This window comes from Echinops telfairi, unplaced genomic scaffold (genome assembly GCF_000313985.2).
Source record: "Echinops telfairi isolate 266 unplaced genomic scaffold, ASM31398v2 ScPeMD7_7458;HRSCAF=8496, whole genome shotgun sequence".
In the NCBI taxonomy this organism is placed as follows: domain Eukaryota; kingdom Metazoa; phylum Chordata; class Mammalia; order Afrosoricida; family Tenrecidae; genus Echinops; species Echinops telfairi.
The window spans coordinates 1587894-1614688 of record NW_022111358.1 but is presented as its reverse complement, the minus strand read 5'-3'; the positions used below and the strand labels follow the sequence as shown (position 1 = coordinate 1614688).

The following is a 26795-nucleotide window of genomic DNA, read 5'->3' as shown; positions in this document are numbered from 1 at the left end:
CCCACGGAGCCCACCCCGCAGAGCTGGAACCACACAGCCAAGCCGAGGATGCCATCAACGGCCAGTTGCACCCCTGCAGGTAAGTACTAGAGAGAATATTCTGAGGCGCTCTGACTAAATGGAACTTACGCGAAAGTAATAACACACATCTTAATAGGTTTTTGTCAAACTCTATCCCATGTAATGCTTTAATCCTTCTTTTGTGCTACTAATGAAACAGCTGCTAATGAAATTCAATGAGAACACTAAATTGGGAGGTGTTGGAAGCCCAAAGAAATAATAAAAAGGGATATAACAAGATTAGAAACATGAGCAGACTAAAACAAAATTAGACTGCATTTGAAAATGAAAGTGATCCTTGCCAGAGGGTGTGTAACTGGGCGCCGCCCTCTTGGAGGGCAATTTCGCAATATGTACCAAGTACCTTAAAAATGTCCCCAGTGGTTGGATTACTTCTATTCTTGTAAAAAACACATGAAGAGGTATTCATGACAGACAAACCTTCAAAAGCAGAAAGTAACAGAGAAGAGAGCAGTCATCTGTAATAATATCAGCTTCGGGCATTTTGGTGTATTTTCTTACAGACTTCCGTGCACACATATATGTATATATTATAACTATATGGAATTTTTTCTTTTTTAAATAGAAAGCCCTTAAGGGGCTGCACCATTCCTGGAAGTACTGCAATACCAGGCTGATGCGTGGAGTGGATGGAGCAAGCTTCTAGTCCAACTCCTACATGCAAAAATACATTTAATATGTTGTCCTCAGATAAGAGGACGTATCAGATATTAAACTGATAAGAACAGATACTACACTTGATCTTAGCCAAAAGGCCGAGAAGCGATTCTATATGGAATTTTTAACTTAATTAGAAACAAAGCACACTTTGGCTTTTCACTCAGCATATATCCTGAACATTTCTGTACCATGCCTTTGCAATGACTGCCTTCCCCTCCCGGGATTATTCCAGATCTAATCCTTTGCTGTTGAACATTCAGGTTATTTCCAGTTTTTCATTATGGTGACACTGGGGTGAGCAGCTTTTATTGCACTATGCAAGCCCCTAATGAGCCCTTGAGAATACAGGTCTGGAAATGGAACCCTCGGGTTCAAAGGATACATTCAAGGAAGGGGGACAAGAGGGGAGAAGTCCATGGGAAAGCCCTTTGGCGCATTATTCTGCTCCCTAAAAGGTTGCACACGAAAGCGCAGGTATGAAGTGGCTCTATTTTCACATCCCAGCTTGTAATGAGTATTATAAACAGACACAGACCTGTGCCAGTGTGAGAGACAAAAAACGCCGGCATCTTGTAATCACTAAAGAGAGGTTAGACATGTATTTTACTGGTTATTTTTACTACTGTGTTGACAATGTGTTTGTTTACGTATATTTTTAATAACTTTGAGATAATCTAAGATTTACCCATTTTGTGTGTACAATTCAATGATTAGAAACAAATATTCACAGCTCTATAACCATCATCACAACCTAGTTTTAGAACACTTAGAACTATTTTTTCTTTTTTTTAAGTTAGGGGTCATACAACTCTTATCACAATCCATACACACATCAATTGTGTAAAGCACATTTGTACATTCATTGCCCTCATCATTCTCAAAACATTTGCTCTCCACCTAAGGCCCTGGCATCAGCTCGTTTTTTCCCCAGTTAGAACTATCTCTGAAAGCTGAGTTTAAGAGCTGTAAAATGTTCCTTACTTGTCATTCACATTTTGTCTGTGAGTTTGAGGGGTGGGCTAAGATAACCGCCCTTCTATTAGCTCATACGTCTGTGGAGCAGTCGTTCTGGCCGGGCTCAGCTGAGTGGCTTTCCCGCCAGCCTGGCCTGCACTCTACAGTAAAGAAGAGAGGGCCATTGAGGCTGGATGCTATTTAAACTAGGGCGCTGCGTGGATCCCAGAAGGGAAACCAAGGAGTCCGAGGCACAGCAGCTACTCACATGCCCATGGGATTCAATGAGGCACTTCAGCTTGCAACCATTAGGTTGGAGGGGTAAGCCCTCTCAAGGAAGGCTTTCACCAGGATGGGCGTACGGGGTAGGGATTACAAAAGCATGTGCTCTCGGGGTGGATGGAGTAGGGCTGTCATAAGACGTCTTTTCCCAAAGTCACGAGATGGCAAAACAGCCCCCTTAGATACACACGTTTCTGGTATCTGTGTGCTCAGGAAATTTCTGTCAAGGGTCTTCAAGAGTAAACTCTTTCCACATCTGTGCCTAACCACAGAGAAAAACACTTCACTAGTTACGAGTGTTTAAAGGTCACTAAGCAGTAGAGAAGTAATGTAAAGAATTTAAAAATGGAGTCTGAATTAAGTGTCAAGACTAACGATAGGGCTCCTGACTGAAGTTAGGGCTCCAGCTGCAGGGCCTCCGAATTTAGGTTCTCACACAGCATTCGTCCGTCTAGATCCTCCCTGGGGCTGGGTGGGCCCAACACGGTCTCCCCACGCGGCTGGCTGGGGCTCTCTCCACATGGTCCTTCAGCCACAAGGACCCTAGGCTGGGCTTGGCCAGATGGCCACAGCAGAATTCCAAGAGGGTGATTAAAGAGGCCACACTGTCTCAAGGCTTAAAACTTAAAAGTCACCTCCTGTCACTTCCACAGTTCTACATTTTCAGTCTTCCGACCTAAGGACGTGGCATGCGTCCGCATCCATTCAAGCCTTGTTTTGTACTCCTCTAAATCCAAAACAGCCCTGCGTTCCTGGGGGAAACCCCGCTTGGTCATACAATACTATTACTGTACTGATCTGGATGTGACCTGGTGGTGATTCATTCTAGAGCTTGACATCTTTAGTCACGTGAGCTTCACGTGTGGCTTTTATCCACGGCTAAAGTAAGTAGGAAAGTACTCATTTTTCCCACATTCTGGAACAATTTATGAAGTTCAGAAATGATCTGTGTCTTGAAAATTTTAAAGAACTCACATGTAAAACAGAAAATGAATCCTACGTGTTTTATGGAAATGTCTTGTTAAGTTTAAAAATTTCCTCCACAACTATTGGTTTTCTGGAAGTGTTTGTCGTCTTCTGGGGCAAGTTAGGCAATTTATATTTTCTAAAATGCCGCCCACTTAATATTCTCAAATTCAATAGTCTACAATTATATGAGATACTTTCTTCAAATGTACAAATGAATTTATACCAGTCATTGCATTTTATTCAATATTCCTAATTTGAAGTCTGTTATTTTCCAAATTGGTTTCTTAATTAGAGTTGCCAGATTTATGTCTCTTCCAGGAACTGGCCGACTCGAGCTGGTGGCTGGGCCAAATCCTGCCTGATGCCTGTGTTTTCGTATAGTCCAGAGGTTAAAAATGGTTTTCACATTTTCAAGTGGCTGGAAGAAACCCCAGAAAGGACATTTCAAACCTATGAAAACTGGTAAAGAATTCAACTTTCAGTGTCCACAGATGACGTACTGGAGCCTGCCAGGCTCACGTGTTGGTGGATTGTTGCGGCTGTCTGCATCCCACCACTGCAGGTAGAGGCGAGAGAGCGTGGGCCTGCGCCATCTAAAATACTTACTGTCAAAAAAAAAAATTTACTGTCTGTGCCTGTACAGAAAAAAGCTTGCTGACCTCTGCTCTATAGGATACAAGCTTGGATACATAGGTATCTACTAGATCTCTAGCTTATGATGCTATCTTGGGTCCTAAACCCTAATTTTTAATATATGTGAGAAAATCCAAAGGCACGTTAAAACTTCCCACGACCACAAAGTGTTTGCCAGTTGTACATTTAACGCTTATTGTTTACAGACACAATCTCTATGCTTCTGCAGCTACTAAGTGTATGGTGAATTTCAATGTAGAGAGATTGCTTTATAAAAATAAAATGCCTTGTTCGTATTACTAAGTATCTTACCTTGGATTCTAAGGTTTCATATTAATACTAGCATTGGGGGTGGTTGGGGGGAGAGGATAAAGGGGAGCCGATATCAAGGAGTTTAAGAAGAAAGAAAATGTTTTGAAACTGATTGTGGTAGCAATTGTACAACACTGCTTGATATGATTGAACTATGGAATGTTATGATATCTGTAAGAGCTCCCAATAAAATGATTAAAAATGTTTAAAAGAAATAAAAAAATAATAATATTCTGATTTGCTTATGATCACATCATATATCTTGTCAGACACTTTCTGGGTTATTTTGTTATAGATGCTGTGATTGTAAACAGACTATAATTGAAGTTTTACCTCTTTTGAGTCATTCCAAAGGACATTCGTAACAGGAACATTTAGCTCATCTATGAAAAATGAACAAACTCACCGCCATCGAGTCCACTCGGACTCATAATGACCCGTCAGGGCAGAGTGGAACTGCCCCTGCGGGTCCCCAAGACTATAAATCTCCACAGAGCCACTGAGGGTTCCAACTGCTGACCTTCTAGCTAGTAGTCCGACATGTAACCCAGTATGCCATCAGGGCTCACTTATGAGAGGGGTTCAAGACATTTGTGATGAAAAAAATAATTTCTCTACACATTTTTTTGAAGCCCCCTAGATTATCTACTACTATAGACTCATTTCCAGAAATTTTTTTCTCTCTTGATTTGTGAAGTTTTTTTTTCCCAAATGTTTTCCCTAGAAGGATGGGAAATACAAGCCATTTAAAATATTACTAGCATGATGTTATCAGTATGGGAATAAGCGTTTTTACTTAAAAAGAAAGCAAAACAAACCAACCCAGAAAAGCGCAAAGCAAGAACTCCTATTTCTACTTTCAGAATTCATCCTGCTTAGATTTTGGTATCTTTGCTTCTAGCATTTTATGTACTTTATGTATATACTTGGGAAACCACACAGAAATGGGAATATATTATACATAACAATGCTAGAAACTTATAGATACAGCCTGTCTCCAATCCCCACCCATGACCAATGTAGCCAGTATTGCTTCCTTCCGCTCACCCCGACCCCACTATCTGAAAGGAGAGCATTCCTAGGAAACCTTTCCTAAGGTGAGGTGGCATAAAGCAAAGAAGCAACAGGCATTCATTTATATGGGAAAGGATTTGAAAGCTGTTTTTGTATAGTTTGTCATCTTTAAATGTCAGTTACATTGGATATGCACCCTACGCCCTAAGGGGACGAATAACAGAAATGTGGGTGAAGGGAGACAATGGGCAGTGTCAGACACAAAACAACAACAATATATAATTGATCAAGGATTCACGAGGGTGGGAGGGTCAGGTAAAAAGAGGAGCTGATACCAAGGGCTCAAGTAGAAAGAAAATGTTTTGGAAATGATGATGGCAACCTATGTACAAGTGTGCTTGATACAATAGAATGATGGATTGTCATGAGATTTGTAAGAGCCCCCCAATAAAACGATTTTTTAAAAAAAGAAGACTATTCCAGGGTAGAAAAGAAGTTTCCCTCTTACCTGTCTGCTGTATGGTGGTTATGGCCTGGGCATTGCACTGGAGCTGCAACACGTGCCGCAGCATCAGCACTCCCCAAACGTTCACCTCTGCAGGCAACCCAGGAGCTGCTGCTGCCTTTGCCGGGGAGGCCTTCTGACCTGGTACGAGGGCCCAGGGTCTGGCTGCTTCTAGCCGCTTGCACAGTGCAGCTATGCTCAGAGCACAGAGGAACTTGTGCTCTGGGCTATGGTTTTCAGTATGGGGCAAAAGGCTGAAGACAGTGCTGTAATTTTTCTCATATTTCCCATGAATGTCACATCCGGGAATTGGGGTCTCAACTCTTTGATCATTTTCCTCATTCTCCTCCCTGCCATAATTCTTGCTTTCTGGCAGACAGACGTCCTTGTTCCGGATCTCACGACCAAGCTTCCGTAAGATTTCCTCAACATTTTCAAACCTAGCTAAAAGAGTTGCTCTAAGGGCGACTTGGCAGAAGATCCCCAGTGTGAGCAGCAGCGCCCCCTGGGGACACTCCACACTGTGGTAGAGCTCCCACGCCTGCTGTCGGCACTCCTGGCTGCAATACTTGGCGTAGCTGCACTCATCACAGGGAACCATGGCCAAAGTGTGCTTCAGACACTGGTGGCAGTGGAGATCCCTGTGGGTAACTTTGGTGTCCCACTTGCTCTCTGGGCCAGGGTGAAGCTGTGACATTTCTCCCGGGCTAAGGGCACTCACAAAAGCATCCTCCTTCACCAGGAGCTCTCCTGGGAGAATATCCTTTGTGGCAATCAGATAGCGGCCTTTCAAAGGGTCTGCACATAAGGTGACAGAGGACGATACACCGGGAATTTGCTCATTCTCTTCCTTTAGGTCCATATCCTTCAAAGCTTTGGTGAGAGATGCTGGGAAGGTTTCTGAGAGATTCCCCCTTCCTGCTAGCTTTGTTTTTAGATGAGGCAGTTTTCTTTGTAGAATCTGAGAGTGGGAAACTGCTAGTGTTGGTTTGGCACTGAAAATATTTTCAAGATTACTGATGGTCTGGTGTGCTTCCTGCAGCCTCCCCAGGGCCACCAGGCACTCTGCCTTCCGGAACATCATCTTGGGTTGCAATCTCTCTGGGTACCCATGCCTCTGTGCTCTGATGATGTCTTCGAGACATGTCTGTAACAGAAAGGATACCTCCAAATGACCCGTGGGCCCTACTCTGCAATGAAGACTGAAAAAATCCTTTAAAAACATTTACAGGAAAGGGAAAGAGGATTAAAAACAGAGCAACTATAACCACGTGCTTAGTTCTTGAAGTCATGTTCTACCCCTGTGATCTTATGAGTGATTAATACCTGAGAAAATGGTCTTGCAAAAATTTCATTTTCAAGGAGAAAATAGTCTTACAGGTAGAATTACAGTACGATGACAAGAGAGTAGACTTTGGAGTTAAACTCTGCCTCGTATTAGCTGTTAAGCAAGTAACACAGCACGTATTGATGGGCTGGGGCGTAGGATCGGTTGTGAAGGTGGTGCGTGCAGCGCTTTGTTCTGGTGTGCAGCTCGGAGCCAACTCGATGGCACATAACAAGTACAGGGAGATTAAAAGAGGCTCAAGGTTGTCCTGTCCTCAGCAGTCCTAAGGACAGTAAGTGTGAACGTGGCTGTTCAAACAGTCCTTAGACCATTGGTGGAAAGTGAGTTTCTATGAGGTTTCAAAACAGATGTGACACAGCAATGTCTCTGAGCCAGTCCTTTAACCTCTCTATTACCAATAACCCAACGGAGGCTTCAGCTGCCCTCTTGAAACATAACTCTGCCTGTGGCCACGCCTGGTTTAAGCAACGGTACAACGAGGAGGATGAGAAAAAGGCACTCAGAGAAGGTGCCGCCCCTTCAGGGTCATGCAGACATCTCAGCGGAGTTTACTTCCCTCTCAAAAGAGCACACTGCAGGGGAGCTATATATTACAGGGAGAGTCTTAAACACGCTCTACTTGATTAAAAGGAAAAACAAATAGGTTGGGAACATCTGGAAGCTGGGACTATTACTACGTTAGCAACATAGCTCACAACTGATCCTGACACTGAGAACTGCTGTCTAGTGGATATGGCCCATGTCTCTATGGAATGTACTATAACTCTACCACCACTCTGAATGATCACCTGTGACAGGTAAAATAAATCAGAAACATTGAGTGGAAACGCTGAGTGGGCATCATAGACTGAATTGGGTCCCCTTCAAAGTAGGTGCCACCTTTCCTAGGTCATGATTCCCAGGACTGTGTGACTGTTGTCCACGTTGTGATCTGGTGTAACTCTTCTCCATTTGTGACAGGTGTTGCAATTCCTAGCCATTGTACATGCTAACGAAGCAGGATAAGATAGGGCGTATATCTTGAGTCAAGGCCTTCTTAGAAGTCATACCCCAAGTCTCACCTTGAATCAAGTACTGAAGTCCCACTCTGCCTTGAGTTGCAATTTGTATCTAGCAAGAGGTAAAAGGAGAGAGAAGCAAGCAAAGGGAACATGCTCTTTGGCTGAGAATCTCCTGGACCCAAGAGAAGACTGATACACAGTAAGATCTCCAAGATCACTGGGCCCAAAGAAGCTGAAAGGAGAAAGGACCTCTTTTTGCCGAGCTGACAGAGACACAGCTTGCCTCTAGAGGCGGAGTCCTGATTCAGACTTCCAGTTCATACGCTGTGAGAGGATAAAGTTGTTTGCTAACGCCATATACTTGTAGCGTTTCTGGAGTAGCAGTTACATTGCTCAAACATACTTTCCAATCCAACTGCCTCCAAAAGGGGCGGATTTCAGTGTTCAAATGTGGCAGCAGAGATGAAACTCTGGGGCCTAGTATTCAGATAACCCCCCTATAGATTCTCTCTAACACCACCAGGCATAGGAATACTCACTTCATAGTGACCCAGGTGGAAAAGGGTCACAGAGCGATTGGCGTAACACAGGGAGATGTCCTCAGTGTTGGGTGCTGCGTGTGACACTCCCTGGAAAACAATGAACACGTTAAAGGTGTCCAGCACCTTTTCAGGTAGTAGGGGATTACTGGGACAGTGACTGAGCTGCTTTATGCGTTAACTCAGTGGTTTTCAACCTGTGGGTCGCGACCCCTTTGGGGGCCGAACAATCCTTTCACAGGGGTCACCCGATTCATAACAGTAGCAAAATGACAGTGATGAAGTAGCAACGAAAATAATGTTATGGTTGCGGGTCACCACAACATGAGGAACTGTATGAGAGGGTCGCGGCATTAGGAAGGTTGAGAACCACTGCTTTAGCTCCTTTCCTAACTGCCTTAGATCACACCTGTGAGGAAATAAATATCCAGAGCACTCTGAAGAAAAGGCATCTGGATGCCATAAGCAATTCTGCAGGCGAATGAAAAATGGAGGCCAATATGTGCAAGTCTCATCCTGCATCTGACAAAGGGCAAAGGGGCAAATAAGAATTCACAATAGAAGAAACACCATGAATCTGTGTGTAAAAAGCAAATGTGTAAGATATCAGTAGCCAAAGATATGAAAACTGTAGCACAAAAGAGATACATTTTGTCTATTCTCAGCAAGGATGAACGATAGCCCTAAGTAAAACCACACTGACGAAGAGATGGGGATTATTTAATGAAGTATGGAGACAAGTAGCCACTGAGAAAAAATTAAGCTGGCTCTTTTTGCCATAAACCCTTCATTAGGACATTCTACAAATGGATCAAAATCTTAATGTTATCACTGAAAATATTTGAGCACTAGAAGAAACTATAGGACCAGTGTAAAGTTGTCTCTTCTAATCCACTTCTTTTTTTTTTAACATTTTATTAGGGGCTCATACAACTGTTATCCCAATCCATACACACATCAATTGTGTAAAGCGCATTTGTACATCGTTTCTCAAAACATTTTCTCTCCATTTAAACCCCCGACATTAGGTCCTCATTTTTCCCCTCCCTCCCCGCTCCCCCCTCCCGCATGAGCCCTTGATAGTTTATAAATGGGTCTTTTGTCATATCTTGCCCTGTCCGACGTCTCCCTTCATCCACTTTTCGATTGTCTGTCCCCCAGGGAGGAGGTCACACACAGTTCCATGTAATTGGTTCCCTCTTTCCTACCCATTCTCCCTTTACCCTCCCTGTTTTGCCACTCACACCACTGGTCCTATAGGGCTCATCCGTCCTGTAATCCACTTCTCTTCCGACATCCACTTTGACCCTTTCCTTCTTTACCGTCTTTTTACTGACTCTTGCTTTCTCCGGTGTGATGGTCTTGATGTCCTCCCACAGCGCGGCAGGTGTTCTGTCATTAGAGCTCCATGCATCAGATCTGTTCTTCTGATGTTCTTGAAAGTCACAGGTGGGATATAATCAAGGTCATAGTTCGGCTCTTGTGGACTTATTTTAATTTCCTTCAGCTTCAACCTAAACTTAAATACGAGCAATTGAGTCTGTTCTATAGTCAGCCCCGGGCCTGTTTTTAGCTGCTGATATTGGGCTTCTCTATAATTTTTTCCCCACAGTTGGAGTTAATTTGATTTCTGTGTGGTCCATCTGGAGAAGCCCATGTGTATTGTCACTGTTTGTGTTGTTAGAAAAGATATCTGTGATGATGAAGTCATTGGTCTTGCAAAATTCCATCTTGTGATCCCCGGCTTCTGTGGACAAATCTCTCTTGGAAGAAGTACAACCAAATTGCTTTTTAGAGGCAAGGATGGCAAGACTTTGTCTCACATACTTGGAGCATGTCGGAAGAGACCAGGCCTTGGAGAAGGAACTCATGCTTGGTAGGAGCGGCATGAAAGAGGGTGGCCCTTGACCAGCTGGACTGACCCAGTGAGCTCACACGTAAGAACTGCTGTGAGGCTGGCGCGGGGCTGGGAGGTGTTTGGTTCTGTTGTACACGGGCTCGCTGGGAGTCAGACCGACTGGACGGCACTAACAACAACGATAAAGCCATGCTGGATGCAGGACTCTCAGTGCGACACAGAACACGGAAGTCCTAAGAAAAAGGGTCAATAAATGGACCCAGATAAAAATTTAAAAATTACTTCAGAGCAAAACCCAGTAAAAGTAATATCAAAAGACAAAGAATGAACTGGAAAAAATACTTGCCAACTCTTACCACAGGCAAAGGGCTAGTTTCTCTACTGTCACAAGGGCCTACCTATCACTAAGATGACAACCAGTCATCCAGCAGGAAAAGCAGCAAATCCCATGAACAAACAGTTCCAGGGGGAAATACACATGGCTCTTACGCATATGGGAAAGTGCTCAACTTCACTCCTAACCAACTAAATGCCAATTACAATTCCACCGAGACACCATTTTTCCCTTTTAGATTGGTGATCGTGAAAACGAAATTTGCCCCACTGAGTTGGACAGTGTGATAATGGGCAGAGTCACGTTGCTGATCAGAGTGTACATTGGACCTATGATTAAGGAGGGCAACTCGGCATTATGTATATCGAAATTATGAATACATATGCTTACGGACTCAGCAACTCCTCTTCTGGAAATTTGTTTCATAGATGCGATCATTTATACAGAAGAGATGTGCAAAAGACATATGTCCTACGTCTCTCATGACAGAGTTGTTTGACATAGCAAAAGACAGGGCATTTCCTATATGTGAATCAGTAAGACATTGGGTAAAATAAGTTATAATATATCCATATAATGAAATATAATATATCCATATAATGAAATGCGGTCATAAAAAGGAATGAAGATGCTCTTTATGTACGGATGTGGAATGGTCTTCAAAATTATTGTTAAGGGGGAAAAAAAGCATTCCAAATACACAACTTTGCACCATGATATCAATTGTGTAAAATGAGTTTGTGGTCTTGAGAAGATACTGGAAGGAAGCAGGTAACAGTGGGGAAGTGAAACGAGGTGGCTTAGGAACAGGAGAGATACACTACTACTACTACCACCACCTATATAACCATTAGTAACTAGCATTTGCTTAGGATATGAAGAAAAACTAACATTCCCATAGCCTGCTGGAAGGGCTGCTAACTAGTTCTATTCTGGAGAACAAGTCAACATCAAGTACCTAAGGCCTTAAAAGATACTTTCCCTTTGACTCACAATTGTCCCTCTAAGAATTTATCTGAAGAGGAGAAAGGCTATGGAGAAAGGCAGCCCTGCAGCATTAAGATACCAGACGATTTCCAGCGCTCTAAACACCTCCAAACTCAAGCTCATCGCTGCTGAGTGGACTCAAAGCAAGCCTGCTGCCACACAGGGACTCCATGGCTGGCGTCTTTCTGGAAGCAGACTGCCACAGCTTTCTTTCATGGGGTGGCTGCTGGGTCTGAACCGCCAGCCTTCCAGTTACCAGCTGAGTGCTTTAACCACCGCACCACCATGGTCCTCTTTTTGCCAACATCAGATGGTAAAATCAAGTACAGTCTGTGTTTAACGAAACATTAAGCCAGTAGTAAAAATTCATGTTCTGGTAGAAAACTTAATAACATGAGGAAATGATCACAATAAATTGTTCAGGGGGAGAAAAGCAGGTTGAAAAATAGTAAGTGCAGCATTCTCCCACTTTTGTAAAAGAGAAACCTATTTCCAGAGGAAAAAATCAGACTGGATGGATAGAGGCAAAAATGTTAACACTGTCTATCACTGGTTATGAGATCACTTTGGCTCTTTCGGCTTCTCTACATTTTGCAATGTAAAAAATATATTACTTTTACAACCAGACCAAAACAACAAATGTTTTTTAAAAGGAAAAAAATAGCCTAATATAAAATTGCAAAAGTACCATAATCGCATAAAGTCTAAAAGATTAGCTCTGAAAAGGAACTACCAAGAAGCCATTCATCACTGGCTCATTACATCTGATGCCTTTTAATCCTTCAGCAATCACGAAAGCTAACATTATTTAGCCAAATGCTTTGCTGGACCGCTACAAAGCAGGGCTTTATAGCAATACAAGCTACTGTTGTAGGCCTTGATTGTTTCTGGCACACTATTTTCAAACTTTAATTAAGCACAGTCCTATTCAAGACTCCAAGTCAGGGTACCTTTCTTTTCTTTCTTTTAAATTTAATTTAATTAAAAAATTTTTTTTCAGGGTAACGTTCAAATGTCCACTTAATTATTTTTTTAAAATGTATGAAATCATAAGGGTTTGGTACACTCTTCCTTCAAGTTCATAGAAGCCTCTTAAAAGTTGTGGAAGGCAGGCAGTGTAACACAAGATATAATAATAATTTATAAATCATTAGGGTTCATGGGGGAGTGGGAAGGGAGGGGGAGGGGAAAACAAGGAAAATGAGCTGATTCCGGGAACCCAAGAGGAAAGCAAATTTTGGGAATGATGAGGGCAACAAATGTATAGGTGTACCTTACACAATTGATCTATGTACTGTGATGAATTGTATGCGCCCCAATAAAATGATTAAAAAAAAAAAGTTGTGGAAGGCACCAGACAGAGTACACTGCAGAGTGCATTACTGCAATTATAGTCACGTCAAAATGTTACACCTTGTCAGTGACCCCCGCCTCTTGACCCAATGTATAACTGTTCCAGTTTTTAATATTTTTTGCTTTGTTTATCGATTGAGTTTTCTAGGTTTCATTGTTGTTGGGCTGTTTGCTTGTATTCTATTTTTATTTTGTTTAATTTTTTTCTATATGAAAACCAGATTAAGTAAACCTATATTGACAACACCTGGACCAATAGATTCAAGGGACATGACAGGGGAGGTTGGCAGGGAATGGGGAGCTAAACAAATGAGTACCAGCAAGAAGAAATGTCCTGGAATTGATTGTAGTAATGGTTGCACAAGTCTTCTGAATGTAATCGAACTATTGAAATATATGATATGTAACTTGTATATGTCAATGAAATTGTTAAAAACAAACTATTAAATAAATTAAATTTATAAAAGTTATGCGATGCAGACTCTCAGGGGATCTAGTTCTAGTTCCTACGAGGGAAGTAGGTCAATAGCAGTAACAATTTATTAAAAGCCATGGATTCTCCCCGAAACTTAGCTTGGTGCTGACTAAATCATTGCCATACAAGAAACACCTGCTGGCTGCCACTCAAACTAGTAGAGCACTTGAATTTCCATCTGGAGTCCAGTTGGATGGTGGACAATGACTAAGGAAGGTCTGGCAGTTTTCTAAATCAGGACTATCAAACTAACAGCCTCCTGCAGCCATTCAGACAACCCAGTGAGAACTGACAGCCAAGAAGGAGGCAGAGGTGGGTCTGTGGGAAACAAAGATTTCTCCCAAGTTGGTCTCCCCCAAATATATTAGACTTAGGACACTGCTTGCAGCTAATGGTAAATGATTGTAAACTTACCTCCCAGAAGGTAGGGCCTGCTCCCTGCTGTTAAGGACAATGGACTACTTCTCCCTAAAGGCTTGTGACCATTAGCTTGGGGTTTACATCCTATGGATAATGGTTTCTATGGAGATCCAGAGAACAGGTCAAACCGGCTCAGTGACATCCAAAGTTAGGCATTCCATCCTGAATCTGGGATCCGCCCATCTTGTCACTTGTATACCCCCAATCCCTTCTCTTCCTATTGCGTGTATATCCCTAGATTGTCCCCCTCTCATTGCTGTATAACCCATAATGCAACCCCTTCCTGTGATATATGTCTTCACCTGTAATTAATGGGCTTGCACTCCCCCAAAAGGTATACAGGCCTGGTTTAGCAATAAAGAGCTCTCTCAGGCTCCTCCCTTGGCCTCTTGTTGGTTCCCCCTCTCCTCTGCCGTCCTCGCTCCTGTTCCCTTTCCCCTTGTCCTCCTTCTCCTCCCCCTCTCCACAGTGGACCACCAAGTGGGGCTGAGGTGAGCATGCTACCATGAAATGTGTCTGACTCCATGATTTCTATCTCTCATGCTCTCGATGACTTTAATATTTATATATCACAACCGGACAATTGTGCCTATGGAACTCGTGATTAGTGGGGCGGGGGGAGTTGGCCCTTCCCCCACATGGGTCCAATAGACTTGACTGCTCCAAGTGGTTGCAGGATATAGGAAGAGAATAGAAGCGAGTGTCTTGATAGCATTCAGGGTATATACACACACTTCACTTATTGGCGGCTAGGTTTAAAGACCAGGTTGTTATGCAAAAACTAGCATCCTCTAAAAATGGAGGATGACCACATCGTTACAGGACCTAGGTTTAAAGACCAGGTTGTTATGCAAAAACTAGCATCCTCTAAAAATGGAGGATGACCACATCGTTACAGGACTGCCAAATCATCCCCTTAAACAACTGTCTACTCACCAAAATCATGCTTGCTTAACCATCACAACAGCTTTATGTACATCATCAATGTGCAAGAATTGGATGGATTTTTACTGTTGTAAGTATGAAGATCAAATAACAAGACAGACCATAAGTGAGTAGGCATGATGCAAACCACCCCTTGTTTCAGAACATGCCAACAACAGAAATCTACCATGTTTCCTTCTTCAAATCCAAATCACAAATCGCAGATAGAGCTACTACCACTGGCTGTAAATTCAGCAATCTGGCTCAATCTTCTAAAGAAGTAAACATTATTAAATTGTTGAGGCGGCTCCTCCTGCTGGGTCTGGAGTGTCTTACCTTAGTGTACAACACAGCTGCTCCCATATAGTCCTTCTCCTGAAATTTTTTATTTCCTTCTTCTTTGTAGAAAATGGAAGCTTTGGGGTCCTTTCCCACCAAGAGACCTCTAGAAAGTCTTTGTAAAAACAGCTCGTCCTCAGGCCTTCAGGAAGAAAGAACAGACAAGAGGGCTGACATCATCACACATTTTCATGTCAGGCATACCCCCTCCCTAAGGAAAACACATGAAACAGAAGCATGTGCCTGGAAAGCACTAGGTCTCAGGCGGTAGGAGTTTTATGTATAATGTAATGTGACTGGAGGGGGGGAATCTGTGATCTTAAGAGATTGGAATTTCTATCAAAAGGACAAAGTTATCATTTTTCCCCTCTTTCTCTAACAATTATTGGTCAGTGAACCATCCTGTGGATCACACATTATAAAGGAGCTTTGGTACGGAGTATGACAATCCACAGAGACTTTCCACCAAGAATTACCACTTGAACTGGGTTAATACTACTAAGTGAATGTCTAAAGATAAAAGATAATCAATTACTCTCCTCTGAGTTGAGGAACAAGGTCCCATCAGTACACATGAGTGGGAAGACCCCAGGAGGTATCCTAGAATTCTGGGTATCTGAGAACACAGCATTTAAGACATAAGTAAAATCTAAATCAACTAGTCAGATGATTCTTATTTATAAGAAGCTAGTGCCCCAATAAAAAGATTAAAAAAAAACTAGTGAGATAACAGTGGATCTTTATTTTCCACCACAATGAGATTAGACTCTTCCTTCTAGTTTTCGAGACTTGTAACACAGCCCTGGAAATTCATTCTTCTACCATTCCCATAGTCACTCTTGGAGCTAGTAGTTCTTGAAGTTTCTCAGGAAAATACCATCTTCATTACTACTTCTGTTTTTTAATAAATGTCCTCTTTCAGGTTTCTATTTTGTTATTTAAATCCTCTTTTCAGGCTGTACTCCTAGTCGTTTTCCACTGTTCATATGCACGACTAACTTTTCCTTTTCAGAACTCTAGCCAATTGCAGGTAGAGTCTGCAAACCACAGTTTAAGTCAACTGCTGCTCGACTGTACATCTCGGAGGTTCTATCCTTCCAATCAGCCTATAAAGTCTGACAGAAGGAGATAGTTCAATTCAGTCTCACACAGCCGATCTTCATTTCCACAGAGGTTCTTTTGAGTCCGTCCCTGAGCCTAGCACCATACTGGTACAGAAAGGTAGGTGCTTACTCTATTTACTGTCAGGTACGACGTAACACTCCTGGCATATGGTTTGGCTTCAAATCATGGGTTCACAGACACATCTGGGTGTAGTCAGATGCAGCTATGTGATTTGCAGTTCTCCAAGTGTGGTTGGAGGATTTCGGGGAATCACCAAGCCCTTCCCAGGGTATCCAAAAACCGAGAATAATTACACACAGTTCAATGATCCATTCAAAAAGCAAGACTAACCAACGGGCTTTCATATGCCCGAGTTTTCAATTTCATTGATGCGGTTTCCATCTATCCATCAACCTTTATGAAACTACCCCTTGTTGAGTTTTGGTATTATATCACCAAGAATATCCTCGCTTTTATGAGAGGGTTACATATACTCTTTCCTTTTTCACTACTTCTCTGTGTGAAGCTAGGCTTTATTCATCTGCTTGGACCCAAACAACACTGCAACAGATTGAATCCAAATGCAGATATGAACACCAAATGCGCTCTAAACCACGAATTAAAGAAGCTGTGAATGTGTAAAACAATGTCATTTTCACTTCTCCTTGTGTTTTAGATTTTTATGCTAAGATATGTTATTACACAGTGGGTTTATTACTGTTCTTAAGTGAGTTAGTATGTACAATTTAAATATTCAATTTTACTTCTAGAAAAGTAAACAGTAAATATCAATAGATACAAGTCACTTAAACAAAAGCCCTTAAAAACCAACAAAACCTTCTGGGCGGAGTCTTCAAAAATGACTAAGAATGAATACAGGTTCTGAGACTCAGAGCACCTAAAAACCACTGGCGTGTAATAAAGCCTTTCCTGAAATTTCTGATGCAGCTGACAAGATAGCCCGTGAGTCCCTGCTTCTTATACCACTGTAAAGGACACAGTACAATCATTTAAGGTTAATTTTAGAGTGAAAGGTATGAAATGAAACAAAGGGATGTTTAATACACAAAGAGGCTGTGCCAGCCATGATTTTATGCATCATCAAAATGCAGAAAGCAAAACCTGCAACATGAAAGGAGAAATAAAAAAAAAAAAAAGAAAGGAGAAATGAAGCACAGCAAGTACAGGAATCTGTAACTTCCTCTATTAGCCTACGGCAGATCAAGCAGGCCAAAATAAGTACATATTATTTTTAAATGCATCAGAAAAATGTATGTGTGTGAGCATGAGAGAGAAAAAGTAGAAGAAAGTGAAGATGAGAAAAAACCTTTTAAGTAAATGAAGTAAAACATTAACAATTGGGGAGTCTGGGATAAGAGTATGAAGGAATTCTTTGTCCTTTTTTCCTACAACTTTCCTGTCAATCTAAAATTATTTCAAATTAAAAAGTTACAAAATATACAAACAAGCTATATAAGTTAATAAAGTCTATTTAATATGCAAATATACGAATACACACACACAGGCAATAGAGAATATATCTTTTTCCCAACAGGGAGAAATAATATAAAGTAGTCTAGTCTTTGTCTATAATACAGTAAAATTTGAATATAAACATTTTTGAAAAACCAATAAAAACTGAACATTCTCTTAAACATCTCTTGATTCAAATAGGAAATAAAAAGTTAACGCTGTAGATTCTCTACAAAGGGTTTTTTTAAAATTTGCTTTCAAATAACTTCAAATATAAGAGTCAGTACACAGCCAATTCCTATGAAGTACAGGTCCAGTAGATTCCAGATCCACACATTCCCCAAGTTCCCTTTCTGACTGGCACAGACCACTGCCCCTCTCCTCAGACTTGTGTGTGTGTCTGTCTCTAAGAATGTACCTATGTCATGGAACAAACACTTCATGGTCAAGCTGCTGAATGGGAAAGGAATTTCCTGTGTTAACTTTCACCGAAAGCACAATCAGATAATCAAACAAAACATAAAAACACCGCTGCCCCAGTGGATTCAACCACAGCAAGGACTTCGTCTGGGCCGTGCTCAGTGCTGTGGTTCGAGCGGCTGTTGGCTGCACCCTACACCCCAGCAACCGTCAAGAAGCTACCCTGACTCGTCTTCTTTAAGCACTACGTTTAACTCAAGAACTTCCTCCGCATTTTGAAAAACAAAGAGATGTTTTATCCTTTTTTATGTCTATCCCCCTCTCCCACCCCAATCTGGAATCTTAGGATTACAGATCTGAGCAAGTGAGAAGGAACAACTTTTCCAATTTTACTTGATTTCCACGGTCTATGCTAATAATGTTCTCTTCCGTAGTGACAACATGTTGGAGAACATAAAGAGGTCATGATAGATAGAGCAAGTGGAAGCTTTGTTTGCCCCAACCAGAGGAATTTAGAATCTTTAGGCACGCTGTCCTCCTGTTCTTGCCCCTTTTCAGTCCCAGAACTCAAAGAACATGTAAACTGCATCTGATTTGAATCCATCCAGGCTTCCAGGGCTGCCACTTCGATGTGGTGTGCAGAGTCAAAGAGCGGGCGTGAGAAGTGGAACACTGTACTCAGAAGCACACAGACAGACCAGTGGGGGACAGGCCCAGAAGCAGTCGCTTCACATTTTGACATGCCTGTTTCAGAAGGGTTTCTCTGAGTTTGCAGTAATACTTTCTGACTCACCTTCGTATTCAAAAGTACAGAGGCTCGTCTTTGAGGTCTTCTCAACCTTGTACGTGAGAATATAATCACTTACTATGTTTTCTTTCTGCATGACCCATAATAGTCCACACATCAGGCAACAAGAGGTTTCAGAAAGTTTCATGAAAAAATGGAATGAAAAGACCACAGGCTCAGGGGGAGGAAGGAAAGAAAAAAGTGGAGCTGATACCAAGGGCTCAAGTAGAAAGAAACTGTTTTGAAAATGATGATGGCAACAAATGTACAAATGTGTTTGTTACAATTGCTATATGAATTGTTTTAAGAGCTGTAAGAGCCCCCAATCAGATGATCTATTAATAAAAAAAAGACCATAGGCTTTCCCCATCCATTTTTGAAGCCCCCTCGTAAGTTGTGTTATAATTAAGAGACTAATTTTTATCAGATTTTTCATTTAAAAATCACACACAGTATTCCTGTACAGCTTGAAGTATTTTTTTATATCAGCTGTGGTAAGCATCTTCTCTTATCATAGGATATACAAATTAATTACAGTTATAGTATTTTCCAATTGCCAGAGAACTAAGAAGTGTTGCTAATAGCTTGTCATTTTTATCTTTCTTGGAAAAACCTTGAGCTTATCAACAAATTCAGCATTCTGTTTTTCCAAGTTCCTTGTAATTTTGCAGGTTTTATCATTTTATTTTCAAGGATATCATTACATGTAATCCTTGAGGTTTGTCATTTTTGTTAGCTTTCACATATTTATTAAAATCATATTTTAAACAATCTTCATTCGAGTCTCACATATCTTTCCTTCTTTCCTGAACTCACTTCAGAGTCAATGTTTTCTTCAACACTGCTATTTATACTTCCAGATGTAGCACCTGAACTTGAACATGTTTCTATATTTTTCATTTTATTTCTTTGCTTTCTCCTAATAATCACCTTTAGCACCAATTATTATAAACTTGAAAAATAACTCATTACTAATATTCTTTTAAAAAAACATTGTGATACACTGTTGAGAGATTCAAATCCTTATGTTGTAAATATTCTCTTACATCTTGCTTCACAACTAACTTCAAGTTACATCATTTAAAAATTAACCAGGTGGACGACGCCAGAAAAGTGGGTGAAGGAAGACATCGGTCAGTGTAAGACATGAAAAAAAATTAATAAATTATCAAGGGTTCATGAGGGAGGATGGGAGAGGGAAAAAATGAGCTGATACCAAGGGCTCAAGTAGAAAGAAAATGTTTTGAAAATGATGATGGCAACCTATGTATAAATGTGCTTGACACAATGGATGGATTTATGGATTGTGGTAAGAGTTGTACAAGCCCACAATAAATGATTAAAAAAAATTAACCAAGCTATTCAGGGATGGTCAAGTTGTTTACCATATACCAGAATATCAATATGTTCCAGGGAACAAAAGACCAAGTGCCCTATTCTTAGCCCTGAGCTCATCACATCTCCTATCTTCTCTAGCACATCCCCTTGGCACTGGACACTATGCAAAGCACACTGAGATTTTCCATTCTCTCATTAGGGAAAAAGATGAAGACTACAATGCACTAAATTGAGAACATGGCCTATTAATAAGGCACAAACACGTTAGAAGTCCTGGTCCAGAAAATACAAATGCTAGAATATTGCAGAGCATAATTCTATGGGATAGAAAAAGAAATGATTTCTCTCTTTTTTAATTGATCATTTTATTGGGGACTCTTACAGATATTATAACAATCCATAAATCAATTATATCAAGTCAACTTGTACAGATGCTGCCATCATTTTCGAAACATTTTCTTTCTACTTGAACCCCTTGATATCAGCTCCTCTTTATTCCCTCCCTCCCCCACCCTACTACCCTTGTGAACCCAAAATAAATTATATTTTTTCATATCTCATACCATCCGATGTATCCCTTCACCCACAGTTCTGTTATTCATCCCCCTCAAGAGGGGTTATTCATCCATCATTGCTATCGGCCCACCCCCCTTCCCATACCCTCATGGAATTGTTACTCCTATTACTGTTTTGCTCATTTGGCTGTGATTCCATGTGTCGAGAGCTCTTATCTGTGCCACTGAATGTACGTACATACACCAGTCTAGCTGGATTTGAGAGTTCAAACTGGGGCCATGATAGTGTGGGGAGGAAGCATTAGAAAACTAGAGCAACAGTTCTCAACCTGTGGGTTGCGACCCCTTTGGGGGTCGAACAACCCTTTCACAGGGGTCACCTAAGACCATCGGAAAACAAATATTTCACAATATATAATTGCATACTATTCTGTGATTAATCACTATGCTTTAATTATGTTTAATTATGTTCAATTTGGAACAATGAAAAGACATCCCGCATATCAGATATTTATATTATGATTCATAACAGTAGCAACATTTGAGTTATGAAGTAGCAACGGAAATAATTTTCTGGTTGGGGGTCACCACCACACGAGGAACTGAATTACAGGGTTGCAGCATTAGGAAGGTTGGGAACCACTGCGCTAGAGAAATGTGTGTTCTGTCGGTGCTATACAGCGCCCTGGATGAGTCATCCCTTCTGTGTTTCCCTTCTGTAAGGGAATGTCCAATTACCAGCAGATGGGCTTTGGGTAGGAATGATCTCTTTAGAGAAAAGGCTGCTCAGAAAGCCACGCAGCTCTCAGAGATCATCTCAAAAACCAAACCTATCTCTGATCCAACTCATGCTACCCTACAGACTGAGTAGGACCACTCCATAGGGTTTCTGAGGCTGTAGATCTTTACTGAATCAGATTGCCTCATCTTTTCCTACAGAGTGGCTCTGGTTTCAAACCATTGACTTTTCAGTTAGCAGCCTAATAACACATACACTGTGCCACCAGGGATCCTTCAAAGGATATAGGGTCTCACTGAAAACATTTGGGAGCCAACTTTAAAAGGATACCAATGACCAAATCTGTGTATTAAGAGCAGTAATGTCAATGGAATAAAATACATCAAATGCCTATATCTAGGATCACGAGCATACAACAATATTTTAAAAAGTCTCTATTCACTGGCCAGCTTTGGAGGATGCTTAGAAATCGATTCCTTTTGAATGCTTGTACGTAAATGAAAGAAACAGTCCTGCATTTCCTGTATGATTCATAGTTCACGGCACAAAGAAAGCTAGTACCATTTATCTTTGTTGAAATACTTATCTAATAAATAAAAAAGGAGTAGTAGGATGCCACTGTTTTACAGTCTCTAATGAATAAATAGATTTAAGCATTGATTATCAATGGCTAAGAATGTAAAAGGGAAATCAGTTAGACATGGGCCTCTTGATGGAAATACACACCACCACTATTAAGTAGTACTACTAGCAATTGAACAGATCACGTGTCTAGATCAATCCATATGAAATACAGGCCACAGAGCTTTAAGTCGAATAATAACACAGGCACATAATCAGCAAAATCTAGACAGGAAACTCGGTATGACAAATGACCTGACTTCACCAACAAATTAACAGGAAACAATGAAAGAGTGTGTGGGTGTGAAATCCATAGTTAAAAGTTTAAAAGACAGCAACCAATCACAATATATAAATCTTACCTGGATTCTGATTCAGACAAATCAGTAGCTAAAACATATACGTATATAATATTTCGCTATATACATACATAACACTGAGTTAACATTCTACCATGTCAGGAGGTAGCATATGAGCAGGAAGAACCGATGGGGCCGAAGGGAGAAATCCAGACTGCACTGAACGCGTTAGTCAAAAGAAAGGTTCTGGGAACCGATGGAATCCTCAATGGAATGTCTCAGAAAGCTGAGGCGCTGGAGGCACTCACTTGTTTATGCCAAGAAATGGGGAAAAGAGCTCCTTGGTCAACGGACTGGAAAAGATCCGTATTTATGCCCATTCCAAAGAAAACTGACTCAACAGAACGCTCAACTGCAACACAGTATCACTGATAGCGCATGCAAGTAAAACTTTGCTTCAGATTGCCCGACAACAGTTGCAGCAATACATTGACAGGGAACTGCCAGAAGTCCAAGGCGGATTCAGAAGAGGACGTGGAACAAGGAATATCATTGCTGATGTCAGATTTTGGCTCAAAGCAGAGAATACCAGAAAGATGTTTACTTGTGTTTCATCAACTACGCAAATGTATTTGACTACATTGACCCTAATAAACTGTGGATAACGTTGAGAAGAATTGGAATTCCAGAACACTTCATTGTGCTCATTCGGAACTTGTACATGGATCAAGAGGCAGTTGTGCAACTAGAACAAGGGAATACTACATGGTTTAAAAATCAGGAAAGGTGTAGTCGAGAGAAATACAGAGAGTCAAATGAAGGTTGAACATCATAGTGGGACAGAAGTACGAAAAGGAATTAGAGGAGAGAACTAGGAGGCAAAAGACATTTATAGAGGTATAAACATAGGCATGTACATATGTAAATACATAATATATAACAACAGGGATATAGGTCTATATACATATATTTATAGGTTAAGTATTAAGGTAGCAGACGGACATTGGGCCGCTACTCAATTCCTCCTACAATGCAAGAACACTTTGTTCTAATAACCTGGCATTCTATGATGCTCACCTTCCCCAACGCGATTGTTGAAGACAAAATGGGTGCATAAGCTAATGTGAAGAAAGCTGATGGTGCCTGTCTATTACAAGATATAGCATTAACCGATCACAATGACTTACCTATAACCCAGTCCCAGGGGGAAGGACAACAGACAAGGGGGTAAAGGGAGACATCAGACTGTTCAAGACTTGAAAAATAATACTAATTTATAAATTATCAAGGGTTTATAAGGGAGGGAAAAAATGAGGAGCTGATACCAAGAGCTCAAGTAGAAAGAAAATGTTTTTAAAATGATGATGGCAACATATGTACAAATGTGCTTGAGACAATGGATGCATGTATGGATTGTGATAAGAGTTGTACGAGCCCCCAATTAAAAAAAAAAAAGATACAGCGTCTGGGGTCTTAAAGGCTTGACATTAAACAAGTGGCCATCTAGCAGGGAAGCAACAAAGCCCAAATGGAAGAAGCATACCACCCCGTGTGATCATGAGGTGTCAACGAGATCAGGTATCAGAAGACCCAAAACAACCAACCATTTTGATGTGAATAAGGGGGGTTGGAATGGAGACCCAACGCCCATATGTAGACAGTTGGACATTCCCTCACAGATGGGTCACAAGGAAGGGACGAGCCAACAGGGTGCAGTATAGCACCAATGAAACATACAACATTCCTCTAGTTCTTTAATGCTTCCCCCACCTCAGCCCCACTATCATGACCCCAGTTCTACCTTACAAATCTGGCTAGACCAGAGCATGTACACTGGTACAAATAAGAGCTCTCGACACATAGAATCCAGGACAGATACCCTTGGGACCAATTAATGAGAGTAGTGACACCAAGAAGGTAGGGGGAAGATAGGGGGAGAAGAGGGAGAAAGGGGAACCAATCCCAATGATCGATGATCTCCACCACTACCACCATCACCAGGGCAGACAGCAGATGGTATAAAAGATGAAAATAAAAATAACTTATAAATTATCAAGGGTTCCCAAGAGTGGGAGGGTGGGGGAAGAAGGGAAAAAAGAGGAGCTGATATCTAGGGCTCAAGCAGAAAGAAAATGTTTTGGAAATGATGAGGGCAACATATGTGCTTGATTCAATTGATGTCTGGATTGTTACAAGAGCCCCCAGTAAAATGATTAAGATAAAATAAATAAAAATCAGGAAAGGCGTGTGTCAGGGTTGTATTCCTCTCATCATACATATTCAATCTGTATGCTGAGCAAATCATCAGAGAAGCTGGATTATATGAGATACCACCCCAAAACACAGAAAAAAGCTCTGCTGGGTGGAGCTTTTGTACTATGCATTTTTCTCTGCTACGTGAGCATCAAGCAACTCCATCTGAGTTAGTGCACTCAGTGGCGTCACCTGGGAAGGTTCTCTCTGGTCACACTGAATTTTTTTCATGAAAGCAGTTTTGCTTGAACATTGTTTTTGTGGTGGCCGATTTAAGAGAACAGTGTTCAGCTGTGAAATTTTGTTTCCTTCTTGGGAAAATGCCACAGAAACTGCTGTGATGTTGAACATAGCTTACAAGGACACTGCTATGGGAAAAACTCGTGTACAAGTGGTTTTCTTCTTTCAAAAACGTGAATGTCACAAGCAACTCTATCGATGCAAACAAGGGGGGTTGGAGGGGAGATCCAAAGCCCATCTGTAGACAATTGGATATCCCCCCACAGAAGGATTATAAGGAAGGGATGATTCGACCAAGGTGCAGTAAGTATAGCACTGATGAAACATACATCATTCCTCTAGCTACAGAATGCTTCCTCCCCGCCACTACCATGACCCAGTTCTACCTTACAAATCTAGCTAGACCAGAGAACATACATTGGTAAAGAGCTTTCAACACGACAACATCTGGAGCAGGAGCGGCAGCAGCGGCCTCCCCCACCCCTGTCCCCACTGCAGGCCTGAGCGGGGAAGGTGGCAGCTGGACCAAACAGGCCACCTTTGCAGGTACTTCATTTTGTAAGGAAGGCGATAACTGTCACTACTCACACGACCTCTCCGACAGCCCCTACGGGGTCCTGTGCAAGTACTTCCAGCGAGGGTACTGCATTTACGGCGACTGTTGCAGGTATGAACACAGCAAGCCCCTGAAGCAGGAAGAAGCGGCCTCGGTAGATCGGGCTGTGAAGCTTTCAATCCCCGGTCTGCCGGCCTCCCACCTGGAGTTGGACCACTTGCCGAGATGAGTGTCGGTGAAGGTGAAGTGGAGTCAAGAAGACCAAACTTTGCTGCTGTCGGGGCAGGTGCAGAGGACTGGGGAGTGCTGTGGAGTTTGTCCCTGGACAGCCCTATTGTGGCCGGACTGCCCCGGCCTGCCCTGAAGCCTCCCCACAGGGCTCAGTGACCACGGAGCAATTGGAGAAAGAGCAGCCTGTGGATACCAAAAAGCAGCTGTGCCCCTACGCCACGGGGGGCAAGTGCCTCCACCGGGAGAACTGTGGGTACCTCCACGTGGACTTGTGTGACCTGTGTGGGCTGCAGGTGCTGCCCCCCATGGACGCTGCCCAGTGCTCACAACACGTCAGATCGTGCATCGAGGCCCACGAGAAGGACATGGAGCTCTCCTTTGCCGTCCAGCACAGCAAGGACATGGTGTGTGGTGTCTGCATGGAGGTGGTCTACGAGAAGGCCAAGCCCAGCGAGCGGCGCTTTGGGATCCTGTCCAACTGCAGCCACACCTACTGTCTCAAGTGCATCCACAAGTGGAGGAGCGCCAAGCAGTCCGAGAGCAAGATCAAGTCCTGCCCCGAGTGCCGCATCACTTCTGACTGTCATTCCCAGTGAGTGCTGGGTGGAGGAGAAAGAAGAGAAGCAGAAACTTATTCAGAAATACAAGCAGGCGATGAGCGACAAGGCGTGCGGGTATTTTGATGAAGGACATGGGAGCTGCCCGTTTGGAGGCACTGTTTTTTACAAGCATGCCTACCCCGATGGCCGTAGAGAGGAGCCCCAGAGACAGAAGAGCCTCCAGCAGAGGCCGGGCCCAACGCAGGAGCCACTTCTGGGAGCTCACTGAGGAGCGAGAGGGCACCGGCGACCCCTTTGACCTCGACGAAGAGGAGGTGGTCACCTTTGAGCTGGGCGAGATGTTGCTTATGCTTCTGGCCGCAGGTGGGGACATGAGCTCACTCGGAAGATGAGTGGGACTTGTTTCATAACGAGCTGGAGGACTTTCATGACTTGGACCTATAGCGGCCCAGCTGGGCCGAGCCTCGGCCAGTAGCCCTCCCTCCGAGGGGCACGGCGGGCCCAGTGACCTTGGCAGGCCTGCTCACCCAGGTGCTGTTGTACCCCACCCCCTCTCCCCACACCCCCAGCCCCCAGGAGTGTGTTGTTTTTTCTGTTGAAAAAAAAAGTTACAAAAATCTTGAAGTTTGTTTTTTTTTAAAAAAAAAAAAAAAAAAAAAGCTTTCAACAAG

At 42.3% G+C, this 26795-nt stretch overlaps 1 protein-coding gene, 1 non-coding gene and 1 pseudogene across 2 annotated transcripts in view; 1 reads left to right on the top strand and 2 right to left on the bottom strand.

Annotated features, from left to right (window-relative positions):
• SMYD4 (SET and MYND domain containing 4) overlaps window positions 1-26795 on the bottom strand; it is a 46152-nt gene that overhangs the window by 9009 nt on the left and 10348 nt on the right. Inside the window, exons 3-5 of the mRNA XM_013005738.2 lie at window positions 14986-15130; window positions 8299-8388; window positions 5414-6557 (exon numbers count right to left, since the gene is read on the bottom strand). Coding sequence (XP_012861192.1) covers window positions 5414-6557; window positions 8299-8388; window positions 14986-15130 — 1379 coding nt within the window. The remainder of the gene's footprint in view (window positions 1-5413; window positions 6558-8298; window positions 8389-14985; window positions 15131-26795) is intronic.
• Window positions 657-848, bottom strand: LOC115872992. The gene has a single exon (XR_004048174.1). It is a non-coding gene; the product is annotated as a U2 spliceosomal RNA (small nuclear RNA).
• LOC123522729 lies at window positions 25062-26568 on the top strand (annotated as a pseudogene).